At 49.4% G+C, this 19,171-nt stretch overlaps 7 protein-coding genes across 7 annotated transcripts; 5 read left to right on the top strand and 2 right to left on the bottom strand.

The window, feature by feature from the left end:
* Positions 1-720: 720 nt before the first annotated feature.
* Positions 721-1,020, top strand: P174DRAFT_421588 (uncharacterized protein; the record flags this gene model as incomplete). The annotated part of the gene is made up of 1 exon (XM_024824963.1): positions 721-1,020. The coding sequence occupies one exon, from the start codon at positions 721-723 to the stop codon at positions 1,018-1,020; it is 300 nt and encodes a 99-aa protein (XP_024681132.1).
* A 1,412-nt stretch (positions 1,021-2,432) lies between these two features.
* P174DRAFT_408157 (uncharacterized protein) lies at positions 2,433-3,549 on the top strand. The gene is made up of 2 exons (XM_024824162.1): positions 2,433-2,749; positions 2,809-3,549. Exons 1-2 carry the CDS (start codon positions 2,571-2,573, stop codon positions 3,413-3,415), a joined length of 786 nt encoding a protein of 261 aa, XP_024681131.1. The 5' UTR covers positions 2,433-2,570; the 3' UTR covers positions 3,416-3,549.
* Positions 3,550-4,189: 640 nt separating this feature from the next.
* P174DRAFT_513098 (VIT1/CCC1 transporter family protein) lies at positions 4,190-5,429 on the top strand. The gene is made up of 3 exons (XM_024831947.1): positions 4,190-4,367; positions 4,422-4,758; positions 4,816-5,429. Exons 1-3 carry the CDS (start codon positions 4,298-4,300, stop codon positions 5,321-5,323), a joined length of 915 nt encoding a protein of 304 aa, XP_024681130.1. The 5' UTR covers positions 4,190-4,297; the 3' UTR covers positions 5,324-5,429.
* A 169-nt stretch (positions 5,430-5,598) lies between these two features.
* P174DRAFT_431927 (uncharacterized protein) lies at positions 5,599-6,204 on the top strand (the record flags this gene model as incomplete). Its single annotated transcript, XM_024825724.1, has 1 exon — positions 5,599-6,204. The coding sequence occupies one exon, from the start codon at positions 5,599-5,601 to the stop codon at positions 6,202-6,204; it is 606 nt and encodes a 201-aa protein (XP_024681129.1).
* An 803-nt stretch (positions 6,205-7,007) lies between these two features.
* On the bottom strand, positions 7,008-8,317 carry P174DRAFT_373308 (uncharacterized protein; the record flags this gene model as incomplete). Its single annotated transcript, XM_024822493.1, has 2 exons — positions 7,008-7,789; positions 7,903-8,317. The coding sequence occupies 2 exons, from the start codon at positions 8,315-8,317 to the stop codon at positions 7,008-7,010; spliced, it is 1,197 nt and encodes a 398-aa protein (XP_024681128.1).
* Positions 8,318-9,654: 1,337 nt separating this feature from the next.
* Positions 9,655-13,008, bottom strand: P174DRAFT_513096 (putative C6 transcription factor). Its single transcript, XM_024831946.1, has 4 exons — positions 12,497-13,008; positions 11,917-12,415; positions 11,094-11,856; positions 9,655-11,036 (listed from the first exon to the last, which is right to left on the bottom strand). The coding sequence occupies exons 1-4, from the start codon at positions 12,641-12,643 to the stop codon at positions 9,974-9,976; spliced, it is 2,472 nt and encodes an 823-aa protein (XP_024681127.1). The 5' UTR covers positions 12,644-13,008; the 3' UTR covers positions 9,655-9,973.
* A 2,892-nt stretch (positions 13,009-15,900) lies between these two features.
* On the top strand, positions 15,901-17,896 carry P174DRAFT_461076 (Zn(II)2Cys6 transcription factor; the record flags this gene model as incomplete). Its single annotated transcript, XM_024829966.1, has 3 exons — positions 15,901-16,322; positions 16,343-16,957; positions 17,017-17,896. The coding sequence occupies 3 exons, from the start codon at positions 15,901-15,903 to the stop codon at positions 17,894-17,896; spliced, it is 1,917 nt and encodes a 638-aa protein (XP_024681126.1).
* Between the last annotated feature and the right edge of the window lie 1,275 nt (positions 17,897-19,171).

The raw sequence follows: 19,171 nt of genomic DNA, 5'->3' as shown, positions 1-19,171 counted from the left end.
TTTGGGTGGCTGCGATCAAGAAGGCGGTCCACCACGGATTGGTCCCTGCATTGCACAGCGCGGCGGAACAATCCGTTCAACGGCCTTCGGGTCATTGACAGGCGTATTCTTTGGCACCTTCCACCTTGTGGATATCATACTTTCCTTTTCATCAGTTCTTGGGCCAGTGGCTCGAGGGTGGAGAAGAGGCCTGATATGGTGTGTTCTTCTGGCGAGCACAAGTAGTGTAAGGTAGTTTTGAGCTATGTGGGATTCGCTGTCTGAAGGAGGGCGTGTGGTTTGCCTGGCACAAGTTTATTCACAGTTGCATGTACATATCTACCCTGGAGGTTATGTGATCAGTAAAGATGCCATTTTTGAATGCTCACTCAAATTTGAAGTAGTCGTACCACGAAATAGAGCTCTATCCTTTGGGATAGGTGAATCTCTGACCTTGCGGCCTGTGTTGTTTTTCCTCTGGAAAACAGACTGCGCCACAGCGTACAGTGGCGAGTGAATAAAACGCCTCAGCCACAGCAGTGTACAGAGTGACGTTGTCGCCACAGCTGGCTGTCAGTCCGTTGGTATCCACCACGGAATACATAAACACATCGTTGGCAGCTACAAGGGTAGTGAGTCTACATCACACACGTACAGGCTACAATCATCTGAACTACTACTCCCTTCCTCCTGTTGTGTCAATATATACGGATACCGCAAAGCAGTCTCCACAAATCCAAGATGCCTCACCTAAATCCCCCCTCTAATGAAGGCAAGGAGCCATCGACCGGAACTCGACCTACTGGCTCCGCCGGCTATGCATCATTAGACGCCCTATCCACAAGAGAGGACAACGCCAGCGGACGAGTCTTTGGTACAGGCACCGGCGGCACGGTCACATCGCTGGAGTATTCGACCGCCCTGAATTCGGATGTCATGCAAAATGCGGAGAGCGATCGGGCCATGAGCAAGGAGGAGGCCGATAGGATGTACGAGCAGCGTATGGAAGAGGAATATGCCAAGAGGGAGGGTGGTGCTTAAAGCATAGGCAACGCTGAAACTGCAGAGTTAATTAGAAATCTCTTCTTCGTGTATTTATAGTTTCCTGAATCAGAATGCATATTATAAAAGAGTCGGTCGCGTGCAGTAAAATGATCCTTATGCTCTTGGCTGGCGTGTGGCGCAGAGCCGTGGCCTTGTAGGTAGAACTGTGAAGTCGATACAGTGCGAAAGAAAAAGAGCGAAGGCAGTCCGTTTCGAACGGCGGCACTCGCGATACTGCATCACCATGGCTAACACTCGTACCTCCAAATGGGGTCTGTAAGTGAAGGAAAAAAAACTGGTAGCTTCTCTTTGATTGAGCGTGTCATCCTTAGTGCAGGGGCCATGCTAATCTTCTCTGTATCGTTTCAAATTGACCAAATGCCCGAAGGCACTTTGGTAGACATTAGAATGATTTATATGCATTTCGGAAAGAGGCTTTCCGGCGGTATGATTGGTCGGTAAGCGGGAGTGAGTGGATCACCAAAACTTACCTTCTGTGGCCCTGGGACAGGAACGCAACGAGATCGAGGCACGAGCCATTTCAATGTGAACCCTGGTAACTGTTATGAGGCTATGTGGTCCTGAAAAAGTGGATGTATTACACAGGTGATCTCAGGCTCCCATGACTTGAAGAGCCATGTTTGAGAGCAATATGAGCGGGATCCTCTAAGCCACAAAAAAGAAACGCAGGCAGCAAAAGGAGAAATGCAGGCAGATGTCCACCATTGATCCACGAGGTCTTTTCAGTTTTCTCCCCAGATGTGACTGATGCCTGGTGACAACTCACGAATGTGATTAAGGACCCTGAAGGAGCTGAAAGGGTTTTCAGGTGTACCAAAGTTGAGAATCTAGTCTGATTGAAGTTAAACTTTGCTTAAATTCGGCCTCGTATTCTACTCTTTCTCGCGATGTGATTAGCGCGGGACGTCCTGCCAAGCAAACATCGTATCTTGGGGTCAGATCAACTCGTCCTGAAGTTCCCGTCTATACGAGCCTCAAGATCCATTTTGGGATCTGATCATCCACACGAAGTCTTTCTTTCTGGACCCCTATCTGCTCATTTGCTGCCGTTCCCACTTTCAGGGCTTCATTCTCAAATAGATTCAGGGCTTGACAACTACGATTCCAAATTAGGACATCGGTTCGACTCCGTAGGAGCCATCTTGGACTCTTTTTCCCCATCGATAGTCAGGCGAAGGCCTACAATGACCGTCCCTAGTGCGCGATGATAGGCTCCTCGTTGGGAGCCCTTCGTCTGAGAGGCCTGAAGCAGCAGTTCGCTTGTTTGGGGTTTGAAAATCCGTTTCCAGCCGCATTCAATTCTAATAATATAACTTTAATGGCCATGGGCAGTATAAAGTCTCGTATCGCCAGTAGATGAGGCTGAATCGACCTGTGCAAACTTGAGTATTCTTCACGTTCTTTCAAACTTCTTTCATATAAGGTTATTGCCATCTTCCAGAAGACATATTCCTGTAGTTGTTTAATACAAATTTCGATCACATACTATCCTTACCTTCAGCACGACAGTCATTTCGGCTTTCACCATGCAGTACAAGACCCTTTCCTTGCTCCTTCTGACTGCCACTGCCCTGGCTGCACCAGAGGCCAGGCCCGACGCCGCCCCCGAGGCTGCTCCTGAAGCCGCTCCCGAAGCTTCTCCAGAAGATGTCGGCAAGAGACAGTATGACTACTACTCGAGCCTCATGAACGAGCTGAACAGCTTGTCAGTATATCCCCAGAAGCAAGCAAGCTGAACGATACTAACCGATCTTGTGGACACAGGGCTGACACCAACAACTGGGACAAGTTCTTGACCAACACTGACTACAACCAATACTTGACCAACACCGACTACAACCAATACCTGACCAACACCGACTTTGGCGGTTTCCCAACCAATACCGCCGCTGGCAACGTTCCTACAAACACCAAGCTAGGCGGCGTCCCGACTGACCTGGGAGGTCTCGGCTCCTTCTCCGCGCCAACCGCCGCCTTCACCTACGACGGCATGCCTCCTCCGTCCATTGCCTCTGTGCTCATCACTGCTGTTCCTTCCTCATACATGTCTCAGCTGGCCAACCCCAGCGTTCGCTCATCCCTTATCCACGATATCCAACAGGGTCACTACCCTGCCTGGTACACCGACCTGCCTAACAGCGTCAAGCAGTGGATCTCGACCAACTATGCTTCCATGACTGGTGCCGCAGCAACGGCCACCGGCAACTCGGGCTCTGGGTCTGGATCTGGATCCAAGGGATCTGATTCTCAGGGCTCTGCGTCGAGCTCCAGCTCACAAGGCGCTGCTGCTGCTGCTCCTGCTGCCACTGGTGCCATTGCCGCTAGCATTGCGGGTGCTGCTGGTATCCTTGGTCTTGCCATGGCTCTGTAGGTTGATTAACATAGAGAGTTGACTGGTTGGACAATGCTTATGCTTCGTTATCGATGATATTGAACTGGTTGATATGTTTAGTGATGTTTAATTCTTGGAAATAATACCTTAATGTCAGATTAACCGTTGCGACGGACTACCAATAAAACCATCGGCATTCTGCCATCATTCCTGTGACAGTCCTATTTCAACGCTTTGTAATGCTTCATTCTCACCAGTGAGGACCTCCACAGCTTGTACCGGAGGCCAGCCCTGGCAAGAGTCTGTATTCTCTCCAATCATAGAGACTGCAATATCCTAACCCCCAAGCGGGACCGCTGCCACTAGAGGTGAAAGGAGTACGCATTTGTATGCAGCCTGAAATTATTGAGACACAATCAACCAGTCCTAGACGTTGCAATGTCATCACCTTGAGTCCTTCGCCAATGAGACTGTGCGGATTATCATAACACAGACCACCAGCTGCGGGAGATACGAAGATGCGATCCAGATCTTCGATTGCTGACGATTACGGATGCGTTGATTGGCGGATTGCCACGAACCTAGAACCCCCTTGATGTATCAGCAAGAGGAGCTACACACAATTTGAATTCCTTATAAAGGTCTAGGGATATTTGAGACTGGACGATAGATAAACGGTGTAAGCATCGCTTCTTAAAGGGCATTAAGCATATTAGTCCTCTGCTGTGACTTGTGATTATCACTGCGTCTCTGTCAACTTGCGTCTGTGTCCTGCAAAGGCCTAGAATCGCCTCCTGACTCTGACGTCAGTGCCACTGATTGCCTGCAATACTGTATATTTCTCTTCTTCCTATTTCGGGCCTTCTGGGGCTTCAGACCCTCGAACCCATTCCCGGTCGAGCTTATTTATTATCTTCTGAAATGGCGCTTTTGTTTCTTAAACAAAAGCTTTTCCCGACCAAAGGAAAGCAACCCCGGTCAGATACTTATGGTTCGTTGAATGCGGCTATTTCCCGGAGTATATACGACGCTAACCAGGCAACAGGCAAGCCTCTTTTATCAGTAAGCGATTCCGACACTCTAGACAGCGATGTGGATCAAGATATCGAAGCTCAAAGATCCTATCGTACCTTCCACACACCTCGAGCCGACTCCGACTCCGTTTCATCCAGTTCCTCTACTCCCCGATCACGCATCAACCCGCGCATCATCTCGGATGCCATCCTGGGTCTATCCGATGGCCTCACTGTCCCCTTTGCACTGAGTGCTGGTCTCTCTGCGCTGGGGAATACCAAAGTCGTCGTGCTGGGTGGACTGGCCGAGCTGGCAGCTGGTGCCATCTCCATGGGTTTGGGTGGATACGTCGGGGCCAAGAGTGAAGCGTGCGTTTCTCGCTGTCAATCCGTATTCCACTGTGATTGAGGACTAATGGCTTACAGAGAGTCGTATCAAACGACTGTCCGCGAAACGAAAGAGTTGATTGAGACCTCGCCTGTCGAGACAAGCGCCATCGTCCACGATACATTCTCCGCTTACGGCCTGCCAGAAGCCGCCATCTCGCAGATCAACGCATCGCTGCATGCATCGCACGATCGTCTCCTTGACTTCCTTATCTCGTTCCATCACAAGGAGACCCAGCCTGATTGTAACCAGGCTTGGATCTCAGCCATTACTCTTGCCCTGGGGTATTTCGTTGGAGGGTTCATCCCGCTCATACCTTACTTCATGGTCGACCAGGTCATCGTGGCGCTGTACTGGAGTATTGGCGTTATGGCTGTAACGCTGCTTGCGTTTGGGTACATCAAAACCTGTGTCGTTCGGGGTTGGAGCGGTAAGGACAACATCATTGCGGGTATCAAGGGTGGTGTGCAGATGTGCTTTGTTGGCGGCGTAGCGGCTGGCGCTGCTATTGCGCTTGTGCGCTTGATCGACCATGGTTCTGCTTGATTTCATGATACCACAGCCGTTTATTCTGTTATGCATCAAAAGTCTAGGGACATATAGACCGAGCGCGGCGTTTGGGGACTGGGACAGGCAATAACACTCAATTATGATGACATGTACGATACTTGATTCTATACAACTCTCTTCAAATGACAAAACATACCTAGGCCAGGGTATCTTCAACATCATCTAAGACTAGACGAGTTAAATCACCCGCTCAAAGCCTTCTCAACCAACTCCCTCGCCCTCTCCGACATCTCAATCCCCAACGCCAACTCATGCCCCGCTCCGACATCTTCCCCATGTCTTCCTCAGAATCCCCAGGATCTTCTCCTCATCATGCCCCCTCTCAAACTCCTCAAACTGATCATCCAAAAACACAAGACAAGCCACATCCTCCAGCACCTGCGTCTCCTCATCCTTCCGCAGATCCTCCTTCCGCACCAACGCCGCCACCCTCCCGCCTCGGCCTCCGAATAACCCGCCTCCAGACACATCCGCTCCGCCAGCTCGGCCTGCCGTTTCGCGAGGTACGTCCGCCACGCATAGTAGCCTGCTTTTGTGGCCGGGTACGAGTCGCGCGGCACCTCCCAGCGTTTGAGGTGCTGGGCGCGGATGGCGACTTGGAGGGGCTCGGACGGGTTGGCGGTGCGTTTGTGGAGGTAGGTGGTCATTTTGTTGGCGTAGTGCAGCTCGTAGGGGATTGTGTCATTGCCGTTGCCGTTGCCGTTGTCGGCGATGGTGATGCGGCGGGGATCTTGGGCGTGGGCTTCGTCGATGAGGGCGAGGGCTTTGGTGAGTTTGTCGCTGGGGTGGTGGTTGCCATGGTTGGAGCTTTTACGATTGTTGCACGCGATGATGGTTTAGCGTGTAATGGTATGTGAGTGACAGAGATTGAAGATAGGAGATTAGAATCCCAAAGTAAGCACATTGCAATATGTTGTAGATAATAATCGGAACCTTGGGATTGGTCCTCTTCTCCGCCCCGCTTGATAGCAATTGATCGATCCTGCCCCGCTGAGGGGTGAAACGCTGAGTGTGAGATTCTAGATGACTGTTTATGCTGAGGCAGGCAGTAAAGAGACTTCAGACAAAACCATTCATATGCATTCATCTAGATAATGTATCACATTGGGGGCATCCTTGTGCCAGCGAAATCTCCCTAGCTATTGTCCGTAGACAAGGAAAAAAGACGAAAAAGAATACACAACCTCCCCCGGGTACTTCAAGAGAGGAAAAGAGAAGTGTACCGCCATATCACGAGCATGATTGATGAGCCTTGACCAAACAGTCATCCACCGGGGCGACGGAAAAGGACGATTCAACGACAACAATTGACCCATTGAAGATCCAGCTGAAAAGCCGAAACACAAAAGAGAAGATAATGGAATGACAACATTAAAAAGCGACAAGAGCATCCGTTTCCGCAGCTGATTATTGCTCCCCCACCGAACGCCATCCCATTGTGAAAGCCGGGTATATCCAGCACCGTAATGCAAAAAAGAACAAAATGTACGGAGAAGTAATGAATGGGACCAGGACAAGGTCATCGGCCTGATATCCGGCCTTAGCGATATCTCTCATCGCATGCATATTCATGCATATGCCACAGACAGTCAATGCCTCGCCCTCTGGTCTGGAACATAGAAATTTGCTTTTCATGCCGTAGATCTTTAAGGTCGTTCGGTTACCTCGCTCCAATTCCAAACATACCGACGCCGTAGCTACCGCCTCTATCGGGCAGCGGAGTCGAAACCTTTGAAACATGCTCCTTTAGGAAAACAAGAACGATCAGTCGTGTCCACGACCCATCCCAAATGGCATGTGATCTTACCTTCTTTCGTTTCTTCTTTCCCATTCCTTCACTGTTGGAATAGAATGCGGCGTCATCATCGTCATCGGCGTAGCCTTCGCCATACCCGACGAAGCTGTTCTCGTCATAATGCCTCTTGCGCCCGCGACTAGGGCGAGCGCGTTCCGGCTCCGTAGGAAGAGGTGTGTCATTTGCTTGGCTAGGCGATCGGGCGGTATTAGGAAGTGTAGCTGCTTTCTTTCCGTCCCCATAGCCCGCATGTTTCGATGGCTTCTCGTGACCCAAGACGTCCTCCCAGTATTCGTTGTTCGGGACTGTGCCCGGCTCCATCTGCATCGCCTTCATCTGAAGGTTATGCAATGCGGAATCAACATCGGCGACCTTGATTTCCTTGCCATAAACCTTCTGGTTCTGCCATTCCTCTTCGGGCCACATGGTTAGATGTCGAAGCCCGCCAGGGGCAGAGGGGTCGTGCTTCACGGGTTTGTTTCTCCCCGCGAGCCCCAAACCCTTCAGTTTGCCCTCATAAGACTTCCTGAGCCTGTTGATCTTCTCCCCCGTGACAGGATCCATCCTTGCAACCGATTTCGCAACCGGACCTAGACCATAAAGTGAGATGAGATCTAGCGCTGGGTCCGGGCCGGTCGCAATATGGGCTGTAGATTGCATAGAGCACAATGTTAACAAATCTCAGTTCAATAAGATGTGGAACATAGTGCATTGAAAAACGGCATGTGCCGTATAGAGAAGTCATCAGGGGTATCCTTACAGCTTTTGCAAAGATGGAATGCGGAAGAGAAATCCTGCTGCAGGGACTCTAGGCTCAGTCCATCGGATTTAGCAGAAGCGTTGACGTCCTTGTCAACATCCATGGCATCTGTATCGTTGTGTGTATGTGGGACGTCCATGCTCGCAAAATCGCGGACATCGATCCCAGGAGTTGGCCCTTCCACCTCCCGATCGTGATCGGTCCGTCTGTGCTCTGACTGTTGTGTAGATGATGAACGCAGGCCTGTGGCAGTAGTTGCGCCTGAGTCTGCTTGCACATGCTCAAATGATGTTCCCGTGTGCTCTGAATCCTCGACGGAAGTCGATCCCATGAAGTGGCCGCTCACACTGCTGGCCGGAGTAGGAAAAGAATTCGTTGCACCTAGGGTCGGCTGTTGTGAGGTCTGTGTAGACATCGGAGCTGAGGAAGGAGGGGATGAAAGGTTCGCAGGTTGTGACGTCGCCTGGCTGGGAGGTTGGGAGGATGCGATATTGGTGGCATAGTTAGAAGCGCTTACCGACATCAACGGAGGAGATGTCGGAGTCTGTGGAAAATGTTCAGATATATACGGTGGATGGTTCTCTTTCAATGACCCGGAAGCGGGAGATGATGGTGAAGGAGGCCCTGCTCGGAATGACGCTGATGAGGCGCAATCAGACATGGGGATCCTAGATGAGGAATCCGGGACAAGAGAAAGGCAAGAAGCCCAAGCAGCCTGAGCCCTGCGACCGACCGTGAAAAGATCCTATCTAGAAGATCTTTGATACGGGGGTAGCAAGCCAGGCAGGTCACGGCTCTAAGAGGGGGCGGAATGTGATCACGCCGGTCGAGGTTCGCTCAAGTAGGACGTTCCACGACCGTCTAAATGCCGCGCATTCCAATCAAATCACACGATCTCTAACTGAAGAGTCGAGGGGTCAATATTTTGTTGACTTAAAAGGAAGAAGTGGAAGGCGGTGTTTGGTGTTGGTGGTGAATAGTGATGCCCTTTGACACTCAATAATGGAGGAGAAACGACTGGAGATGTTGGATGACGGCAAAGAGGCCAGGCGCACACGTGATCGGGTGTCTTTTCGCGCTTGCACTCGGCGCCGGGATTAATTACTTTCCTATTCGGGTAATACGCCGTACAGTAAGTAGAGGCCTTTTTTGGTCCCCGGAACGGTAGAATATGTTCAACCTCCCTAATCTTGACCTGGTCTTTTGAGAATAACGTCTCTTCGTTTTTGAAAAAGGAGTTACATTAAGCCCGTATGCATCCACCAAAGGTTGTTGACTGAAAGACTCCGTAAAAAGGAAGGGGAAAAAAATCGGAAGAATAACGTCCTTTGTCAAGAAGAATATCGCGCCTTTTTACAGCCGTAATCCTCTAAAGACAGCCAATCCTAGCGGACGAGCGCTTATTTATGGAGTATAGATGTCAGCCATCGAGATCTCTACACTTATTCTCAGTCAATGCTCGCAGGTTCATTGTTCGCTCAACTGGACTCAACCTACGGAGTTCTGCACTCCAGATGAGGCGGTGAAGTCTCGAAGACTGTAGGTACGTGCTTCAAGCAATGCATCTCAAAAGATCATGTGTTTCGGGGGTTTCCCGGGGAGAGAAAGAAGGGGCGGTTGGGGGCTTGTTTCTGGTACTTTCGTTATTAATATCTGCTTTCATAAACTTGTGCCAGCAAGCCTGACAAATTGACCTTTGGATGTGGTATCTGGCTGCAACTGGAATCTGTTCAAATGTGTAGATTTGATCTAGTGCTGGATTGTCCATGTTAATCATGAAGTGGATTTGAAACGATTCACTATCACTCAGTAGAGTCCATCACTGTCAACTCGGTGGCCAACCGTTTCAAATACAGTATAACCTCCTCTCCCGTCAAACACTTGTAGGTTAATCTAGGATAGTAAAGACATTGATATGAAGTGAGAAGTTGCCCCAACACCAAGCCGAGCACATTATTCCAGAATATCGAACAGAGCAGGATGGGTATAGCTTGGATTCGCAGACAATAAGGACATGCATATCGCGAATAAATTCAAGATTGGTGATCTTCAACCGGGAGTATCGCAAAGATCATGACTGATAAAATGTGGCCGACTCTCTCACAAGTTGCGCGGAGACGTCGGGGATATTCTCCTCCAAGGATGCCATAAGCTCAATCTGCTCTTGCTGACTGAGCGTCCGTCCTCGCCAGGGTGGAATGGGAAAAGCTCCATTGAAATACTGAGAATATTGATCATCAATCGTGTCCATCCAGCGCATTGGGTCAACGGCAGCATCAACGTAGGTTAAATGGCTCGCTGTCGTCGAGGCAACAGTGTAATTAGGATCCCAACCGGGCAACCCCGGAACTACTGAAGGAAAAGAATTAAATGGTGTTGTGGGATTGAAAGTAACATCAGAGAATACGGTGGATGATTCAGTATACCCCTGAGGTGTGTATGAGGCCTGCGTAGAATTCGAGTCGGACGGTTGCAATGGAGGGGGTTCAGTCTCCCAATGTGAGTATGATGGAGGCTTTTGTGACTCGGCTCTCACGGCTGCCGCCGGAGATGCTTGTGAGTATGGGAAAGTCGGGTCCGCGGAGTGTCCTCTTGAGACAGTGCCGACTGAAACAGTATCATAAATTGAATGATTCCCAGCTCGCAATGAAGTTGTCGTACTAGAAGGGCTAGAAATAGAAGGCGGAGTAATCACGTCCTGTGTGGATGACGGTGTTGCATGGTTGGACGGCGAATGAACGACAAACGATTCGTCGGTATTATAAGCCTTGAGGCATGCAGTCACAAGATTTTTGTACAACAGCAAAGCGGACTCAACCCCGGGCCACCTCTCCGCGGCAAGCATCATCGCTTCCAAAGCGACGTCGAGATGAGCCCTGACCTCCTCTATGGGATGCTCCCTTCGGATATCGGGGTACGATAGGGACCAGAGAATGGTGTTGAGCGCCATAAAGAGTGATTGTGTGAAAATCCAGGTCAGATCAACTGACCCAGTTGCGATTTGCTCTCGTTGCATGGCAACATTGAACACCGACGCTTCATAGCATTTTCGTGCAGCATCAACGGAGGGTTCCGGGACTTGAGGGGATGGTCGGAACATGAAGACGATCATCGTATTCCGTCTGCCATGAAACCTATTGGGCAAAGGTCGGCGATCAACAAAGTCAACGAGATGGGATTTGATTTCTTACCATTTTTCGCTCAATCCGCTACCGCCATCGTTTTTAGGACAAGAAGCCACCCAGTGGTCGAGCTTGGCTAGCATTTGCGAGAACCACGGGTCTTGATCATTCGCAGGGGTGTCACGCTTGTTCAAATACAGAGTTCGCCGTATCTCTAACTGTAGCAATCTCATCTTGAAAAAGTGGATGGCTATGCACTTGGCTAAGATTGGTGTGCCTCCGGGAAGAACTCCATCGGCTGTGATGTATCGATCGTCCACAAGTTCGAAGAATTTGACGTTGATATAATCATGGGGGATAGAATAGCAACTTGGCCGACCAAGGCTATGCGCGAGGCCCAGTTCCATCGAGGTGACAATCCAGAATAACCGTCTTCGCATGTCAACCTCCAACGGGTTCAGTGACCTCCCATCCGGCGACTTGGTCACTGTCGCTTCTTCGGTCAGCCCGAGATCTTGACAGAGTTTGACTGCCATCCCGACAACCCAGTACGCAGCCGTCCTTGTGGGCGTCAGCAGAGAGTATTGGGCTATCAGGACGAGGCATTGCAGAGCCCTAAGATCCATTCGCCTAAGAGAGGCCTCTAAATATGGTAGTGCCGCCAAGTAGTAACTGTCAGCCAATCCCGCATACTCGGTGCTCATTTTTTGCATGCTGATGGCAATGACCATGCGGAGTTGGAAATTGAGGCAAGGGTCATCAGAGCCATTGAAGACCTGTTCAACCTCCTGGCGGAAAGAAGGCTCGTGCAGCGTCGGTAGCATAGCTTGCGCTGCAGATATGGTTAAACGAGATGCATCAGGAATCGTCGATTTAGAGAGGCAGAACTCACCCTTGACTACAAATACATCGATCAGTCGATAAGTCAGATTACGCGGGGGTAGATTAGGTTGAGGGATTGAGCTGATCATGGGGTAGACTTTCGATGTCGGTTTAGAGCTTTCTAGCGCAAATGTTGCTTTGATCTCTTGTGCTGTGAATTCAGGAACAACATCTTTGATGCTTTTTGAGTCTGTGTTCTGCTTGGCCATCTCCATGACCAAACGAGTAATTGCGATACCGCTGGATGGCCCAAGGTACCTCGACTCGTCATTCTCTTTGAATCGAATGCGCCCCGCCCCTCGGACCATGAGCTCGGCATCTGCAGCATGTTGGATATCTTTCTCCAGATCGGCCAATTCTTTCTCTAACATGCGGGCTTTTTCGCGCAGGGAGATAATGTATGTTCTCGGTATGGTGCACTTGCGGGCGGAATCGTAGTATACGCACTTGGCATTACTGCGTTCGCATGGGGAACATCTCGGAATACCAGGATCACACCTAGATTTTCGCTTCGTAACTCTTAGCTTAGGAACGATAAATCCAACAGGCGGGGTAGATGAAAGATGATGAATTTACGAAAAGGAACGCACCTGTCGACACCTAGTACACGCTGTCAATGTATGCGCAATCCGCCCGTCCGGAGCTTCTCCTATCTGCTGTGATGCTTTGACGGATGGCTCCTTCCACGGATTTGTAAATCGTGGATGTAATTCCAGCGGACTCGAATGTGTGGCCATGGTCGTGCGTCGGGTAGGCAGCCCACGAGTCGTTGCGCACGTTCAAAGGGATTCCGAGTCACAAAGCGCTATGCAATACAGCTTCCATGCCTCACATGGAGCTGCCCTTGTGAGGGGTTCTTGAGTTTAAGTTAGACCCACAGTAACAATTGATGTTTCGACCACCGGCAGAATAATGTTGACGACAGAGCACGGTCGACATATTCAGGGTTCATCTGCAAGGAGGCGTAGGCGGCAGCACCCGGGGGAAACCATCAGTCTGGAACGTTAAATCGGAGCACTCGTGACTGGTCTCAAGGGCTCGCAGGCGATTAATTCTATTATTTTGTGCGCTCGACGGACACAGGATATATTTTGATCCTTCGAATGCAAGGAGGAGGGGCGTAGTGGTACCTCCTCGGTCCAGATCCCACAAAGGCGCTAAGTCAAGTGATGAGCCAACAACTAGGTACTTTAGGTAGGTAGCTACGTAGGTACCTGCGGGACTGACACCAACCAGTCGTAGGTGAGTATTATTCCACCCACCCCAATGCTCAAGCTCACAACTGTCCAAGATGTATCTACGTACTCTGGTTGCATCGTTATGTCGATGTCCAAGAGCGAATTACGAGAATTATTTCTGCCTTTGCTAAGGGGTTCTGGATCGACCAAATATACCGTATTCAACCACCCATAGCTGTAAGTTGCAAGGAGGTCATTCAATAGAGACGAGGAGGTTCTGATCTTTATCCAGCAACCATGGCCGTCGATAAGGAAAGTCTCTATCGTTCGGAATTTTGGGCAAAAGGGTGCTGGAAGGTATTGCTTAGCTCCAGCCACTTCAACAAACTCAATATACGGCGTTCAGCAAATAGGAGGCTGGCCGAACCATGTGAACTAGGTCATATTCCTGAATGGATGATTGTTCCTAAGCAGTGACCCTGCTTCCTATTGCCCCTCGCAGAATGCTTCGTGTTATTGAAACTCACAGCTGTTGCTGACGTGCTCTACACAGCGAAGGGGTTGCTCTGAGGAGACTATTCATGCTATATGTTAAGCATGCTGCTGTTGATGCAGCACGTCTCCTTCATTGAAACATCAACTGCGACTGCGACTATACTTTTCTCTGATTGCTCGTCTCCTGACGGTTCATCACGAAAGGCATTATTGCTAAACAGCGGCAAGCATTGCTCGAGATCTCATATGACTTGGACCTTCCTGAATCGGGTGGACATCAGATACTGGTGAAGTCGATATATACTGCGGTCGACAGTGTAATTCCTTTTTCAGTGACTCGCTTATGCTTTTTTGCCTAACCTACTCACGTCCTTCGGGAGATCACATGATGGTTGATATGGGAATTCTTATTGAGTCTTCGAGACTTCCGTGACTAAGCAAATTGCGGAGAGTCTCAGAGCCTTTGAGTGCGAGCAAACAGACTTTCAAGTATGTTTCTCGATGCCGCTGCAATGGGGATGAATTTGCTCGCATTGTTTCTGAACAAGTCACCAGAAGGTTCCAGCCTTTCACTACAACAAGTGACTGGTGGGGTATTTCACCGAATCGAACGCATCCGAATTGCTGATAACCTTCGCTAGATGTGGAAACACAGACTTCAAGGGTAGACATACTGTACTCAGTTTGGGATTATAAGGAAGGATGGCGGTAGGGAGGCCAATAAGTCTGTGGCCCGCTATATTCAAGTTCTGACCGAAGTGTCTGAGCTGGCCAAGCTAGTGCCTAACCCATATCTCATTAACGGCAACGAGGGATTCGAAAACTCTTATCGAGGCCCTCAAGCGTTAGAAATCCGAGTCTGCAGAGTCAAGCAAGCTTGTTGTGAAAGGAAAGACATTTAGAAACTGATTGGAATTGGATCGCAAATGACAACCAGGCAAGACCAAGATTTGAACCTGTGTAAGTTGACTGGGTAAGGTCTGTATAACAGATGCATGTTGGATATGCACGTGCACCAACCGTGCACTTACCATGCACTATAGACAAGGGGCGCAAAGCAGCTATTAATATTAATTTCTCGTTCCGGACATCCGAGAATTCCATAGTTAAGAGAACCAGAATGGTAGTGCTGTGGCATGGAACCCGTCTATGTTGAAGCTTCTTAATTGGGAACAGGACTTGTTGTCTGAAAGAGGGATGCCCGGCGGAGTATATGCATATGTGTTGGTCTGTGGCATGCATCTGGAGCTCAGGACGAAGCCCCGAATCATGCTGTATCATCTCCTGCGAGGCGCCTGTAGTATTCGGGGAAGGAAAATTAGGACCATTGCTCTTGTATTCGATTGTCGGCAGAGCCACGGATTTCTCCATTGCCGAAGAGATAAGCTGTACAAGCTGCTGGGTATGGTGGAGAGGGTAGTACGGAGTACGGAAGGTGGGGTGTCCTTAAGAGGTGGGGAAAAAGGGAAACCCAACGGAAGAGGAAGAGCCAAATCAGCCTAGGAAGAAGATCAGCAGATGATGATTTCTACTTCCACTATCTATCTACAACGTATCTGCTGCTCACACTACTACTGCCTTACCCGCCGCATAACGGTCATGCTGCTTTGTTGGATGCACACCACTGCCGGCTGACCCAGTTGGTGGCATGAACTTAGTCGCCTTCATTTAGGTACCCCTTTGGTCAAGGTAACCGGGTTCATTTACCGCTTTGCTTTTGGCTAAACCTATCCCTTTCTTATCTCCTCACGGTACCCCAATTAGTGACTTGTGACGCGGAGCAAATCCGCTACTTATTTCCTCCATTGATAACCTCATCATTTTTTGGGTAAATATCACTAATATTTCCACAGGATATGGTAATCGGCTTGTCTTGACATTGACGTCGATAATCTCTCTCCTCTTCTGGGTCTCTCGCTGTTACTACAAAGGTACATCGTCACAAAAAGCAAAAGAGATCCACAGAGACCGAATGTTCTGCTGAGAGCAGTCTGTCAAAGCAACTAATGATCGATCCCGAGGTACTTCTGTCATCTTTTCTGAATGCCTTATTCCCAAAGTCATTAAGATAGTAGATGAATCAGCCTCTATTTTGATCTTCTTTCGGTCGCGCTCCTCGCTCGCAAGACTTGTGATTGCTTCGGCAGACCACATTTCAGAGCCACCGTTCTTATATCTGACATGCTGCACGCATTTCACATTAATCTCAGCCATTGTCCGTCCGCCATTCGGTATGCGCCTGGTGTTTTCAGACGCGTCATACTCTGTTGCAATCTGTTTTCCGGTCTTCTGACATGCTGCCCAGGTAATACTATGTTAGAATGTCGACAAACTCATTTCTAGACAAACCGCTGCTCAAAGTTAGTCGGCCGGTTGCCGCTTGCTCAAGATGCCGAACCGCGAAAATAAAATGCGATGGGAAACTTCCTGCCTGCTCCGCGTGCGAAAGAGTGGGGAAAGCAAGCACCTGCTCTGGCGCCAGTGACGAGTTTGCCAGAGGAAAAGAGAGAAGTTATGTAGCGTCCTTGGAGGGCTACTGTGAACGACTTGAAAAACAGATTGCAAGCCTGCGGTATCGCAAGGAATCTTCATCAACGGATGAAATAGGGACTGTCCGGGAAAGCTCTATCACTTCGGTTTCATCGCCGGATTGTGTCGCTCAATCACATCGTAAAGAGGTTTCCGACATTGACGACCTGGTTGGGGATTTCGGCTTTTTGTCCGTTCATCTTCGATTGCCCTCGTTGTTTCGTTGCTGACCAGCCGTTCTAGGTCGGTCAATGCCACCTCACGAGATTTCCACGGTATTACTTCGAGCACGTCTTTCGCCAATCTTCTACTATCATTGGCAATTGCCGAGCCGCTGCCGAAATTATCATTGCAGTCATTACCCTCACGTCATGAAATAACACCCCTTTTGCGCCATTATTTCGACAACCTATACACACAGCTGCCTTTCTTCGTCGAGACAAGTTTTTGGACGTCTGTAGATGCTGTATATCAGTCCGGTGGTCGTTTCGCCAAGCCATTTGATCATTGGATCTTACGCCTTGTCTTAGCCATCTCGTCTGCTTCGACGTCGTATCAGCCTGGCGACGGAGATCATCAAAGGGCATTATCGCTGATTTCTGGGGCGCTGAAATACGCCGAAGAAGTTCTTCGCCCAGGATCCGTGGTTGGCATTCAGGGGATACTGTTGCTTGCCCAGTACTCCTTTTTCGACCCTAACCACTTTCGTAGTTGGTATCTTGTAGGCACGGCCGTCCGAGCAATGGTTGATCTTGGCTTGCATCAAGACCCTCCTTTGGAAGAGTTGTCTACTCCCGATCATTTAGATATTCGTCGGATTGTCTATCATTGTGTCTACGGCTTGGATAGGTTTGTGCCTCTACATCATTCTGATACGAGCTCAATTTTACTGATCTGGTTGAGAACAGGGGTGTAAGCACCGCGTTGGAGAGAACACTTTCCCTCTCTGATGGGTCTGTCAATGTCGCTTTACCCTCAGTTACCACAGCACCTGGCTTTGCTCTTGCAGATGCAAGCGATGTCTTTTTGCACAGTGCGCAACCTGCTTGGCATATAGTCAAAATTCGGCAAATGCTGTCCTCCGCATATCATAACAAGTACGAATACGAAAATGAGGCATCCCTCCCAAATGCGACCTCCACCTGGGCATTGTGCTACAAAGCCCAGGAATGGCTCGAGAACGCTCCTCAGAACGCTGCAGGGCCTTTCACTATTTTATATACACTGGAGTTCCTTTACACGACTGTCATCATTTTGTCGCCCATGCATCGATTTATCGGGACATCTGACTATTCGAAGGTTCTGTTGTTTGAGCGTTGCATGGATTACATCCGCAAACTTCACCAGATTTTGGAAACGCCGAGCTTAGTGCCATTGATGACATATCTTGACGTTCAGCGAGCATACCAGGTCAGTAGCCGGTTTCTCGACCTCTTGGACCGACATTCAGAACTCGTCCTGAACCGCTCGGTGCCACCGCTTCCCAACGTCCCTTTTGAGACTCCAGAACCACCCGTGATCGACAATAAGGACCGCGTGAACTGTCACGCACGGGCGAGCGTATGCTTGGATTATACCCAGGATCTCCTCCAGTACTGCCTTAGAAAATGGGGAATCGCAACGCTTCTTGACACATTCCAGACAATGTCAGCATCTGCTCGAAAACGGCTCATGCAGTCACCCGCGATTTACATTCCAGGTGCAGGGCCTTATGTGACCGGACCACCCTTGCACCCATCTGCGGGTGGTGGATATCCTGGCTATCATCAGGGCCATTATGGTCTATGAACGAATCAAAGAACTGAATATTAGTCCGCTAAATAAATGATCCTACCCATTGTGGTACTCCTTGTCGTCCTTCAGAGAAGGATGTCGAGGACAGACATGGTAGCAGCTGAGTGCGAGTTAACCTGTATTCATCTACTCTAGGCTGCAGATATGCGCCTATTTTGGGAGTCTGTAAATAATTAGGCATCGAAATGCACGGCATTGAGACGATAGTTCGTCTGTTTCAACCATTTTTCCGCATTGCATGATAGGGGACGAAGTGGAACATTCAACCGCTATCTGTTCTATTTTGGTGCGGCATGCAAAATTGCGATGTCTTCTACATGGCACTTACAGCTGCTTTTCCCATCCCCACTTTATCCATCCAGGAAACTCGACGGAAGGAATACCTGCAATTGGCCATAATATTGGCTCAATAAGAGGTACCAGAGGTAGTACGCAGCGTTTGTAGACTGTGGACTGTGGAGTGCTGAAGTGGTGGGCAGATCGACACGACTCTTGACGTCAGACTGATGATCCACAAAAGCTCTAGTACAACTTTGTCTGGACCTTGACCAAGTCATCGCGGAACGATTCCCAGCGCGTCGAAACCTGCTCGGGATGGCGAATGGACCACGTAGCACATCTTATGGAGCTATGATTTCACATTGTTCGCTTCGCTGCGAACTTACTCTTCTTTGAATACATAATTTGTGCTTTGTGGCTAGTCGGCCACGAAAACGATGCTCAGTGCCAAGCCTTCTGGATTCAAGGTTACTGGGACTAACTATAGAGAGTGGGTACGCCCGACGCCGAGTCCCTACTCCGTAGAAGGGATCGAGCCAACAAGAGCGCAGAGGCTTCACTTTTGTTTCTGCCTTGTGGGTTGTAAACCGGGGGCCGATGCAGATGGGGAATTAGCATTGATAGCTGACTTTGGCTCTACCCTGTACATTTTCTTGTGTGAATATAAGATGAATCGTCAAGATGCAATGGCCAGCTAGGTAGAGCTCAAGCTTTTCGTCATGCTCTGAACTTTATCGAGTCGGCAATAATAGATAGTTCTTGTTCATAACCTAGTACAGATGATGACTTGCCTCCTTTGGTTTAGTCGCCTCTTCCCATTGATTGACTGAATATATGTCTTCAGCCAAGACCATGTATGAGCTCATATTCGTCGGAACTCATATGCACATGCTCGACCAAATTTCAAGAAAAGAACAATAATGCTTACAGAGAGGCTTCTCTTACGTATCATGCTCAGGAACCCGACCAAAAGCAAGAGTAAGGTACCTC

The sequence above is a fragment of the Aspergillus novofumigatus genome (assembly GCF_002847465.1).
Source record: "Aspergillus novofumigatus IBT 16806 chromosome Unknown P174scaffold_5, whole genome shotgun sequence".
NCBI classification, from domain to species: domain Eukaryota; kingdom Fungi; phylum Ascomycota; class Eurotiomycetes; order Eurotiales; family Aspergillaceae; genus Aspergillus; species Aspergillus novofumigatus.
Note: the sequence above shows the minus strand (reverse complement) of the source record. Positions and strands in the feature narration are given on the sequence as shown.

What these genes read in the sequence shown, in the direction of transcription:
- P174DRAFT_408157 (XM_024824162.1), top strand. Translation starts at nt 2,571, where the DNA reads ATGCAGTACAAGACCCTTTCCTTGCTCCTTCTGACTGCCACTGCCCTG. An exon ending in ATGAACGAGCTGAACAGCTT is followed by an intron (nt 2,750 to 2,808) that starts GTCAGTATATCC and finishes TTGTGGACACAG; the next exon opens with GGCTGACACCAACAACTGGG.
- P174DRAFT_513098 (XM_024831947.1), top strand. Translation starts at nt 4,298, where the DNA reads ATGGCGCTTTTGTTTCTTAAACAAAAGCTTTTCCCGACCAAAGGAAAG. An exon ending in ACCCCGGTCAGATACTTATG is followed by an intron (nt 4,368 to 4,421) that starts GTTCGTTGAATG and finishes ACCAGGCAACAG; the next exon opens with GCAAGCCTCTTTTATCAGTA. An exon ending in GTCGGGGCCAAGAGTGAAGC is followed by an intron (nt 4,759 to 4,815) that starts GTGCGTTTCTCG and finishes AATGGCTTACAG; the next exon opens with AGAGTCGTATCAAACGACTG.
- P174DRAFT_513096 (XM_024831946.1), bottom strand. Translation starts at nt 12,643, where the DNA reads ATGGCCACACATTCGAGTCCGCTGGAATTACATCCACGATTTACAAAT. An exon ending in CGTGTACTAGGTGTCGACAG is followed by an intron (nt 12,416 to 12,496) that starts GTGCGTTCCTTT and finishes AGAGTTACGAAG; the next exon opens with CGAAAATCTAGGTGTGATCC. An exon ending in CGATGTATTTGTAGTCAAGG is followed by an intron (nt 11,857 to 11,916) that starts GTGAGTTCTGCC and finishes CCATATCTGCAG; the next exon opens with CGCAAGCTATGCTACCGACG.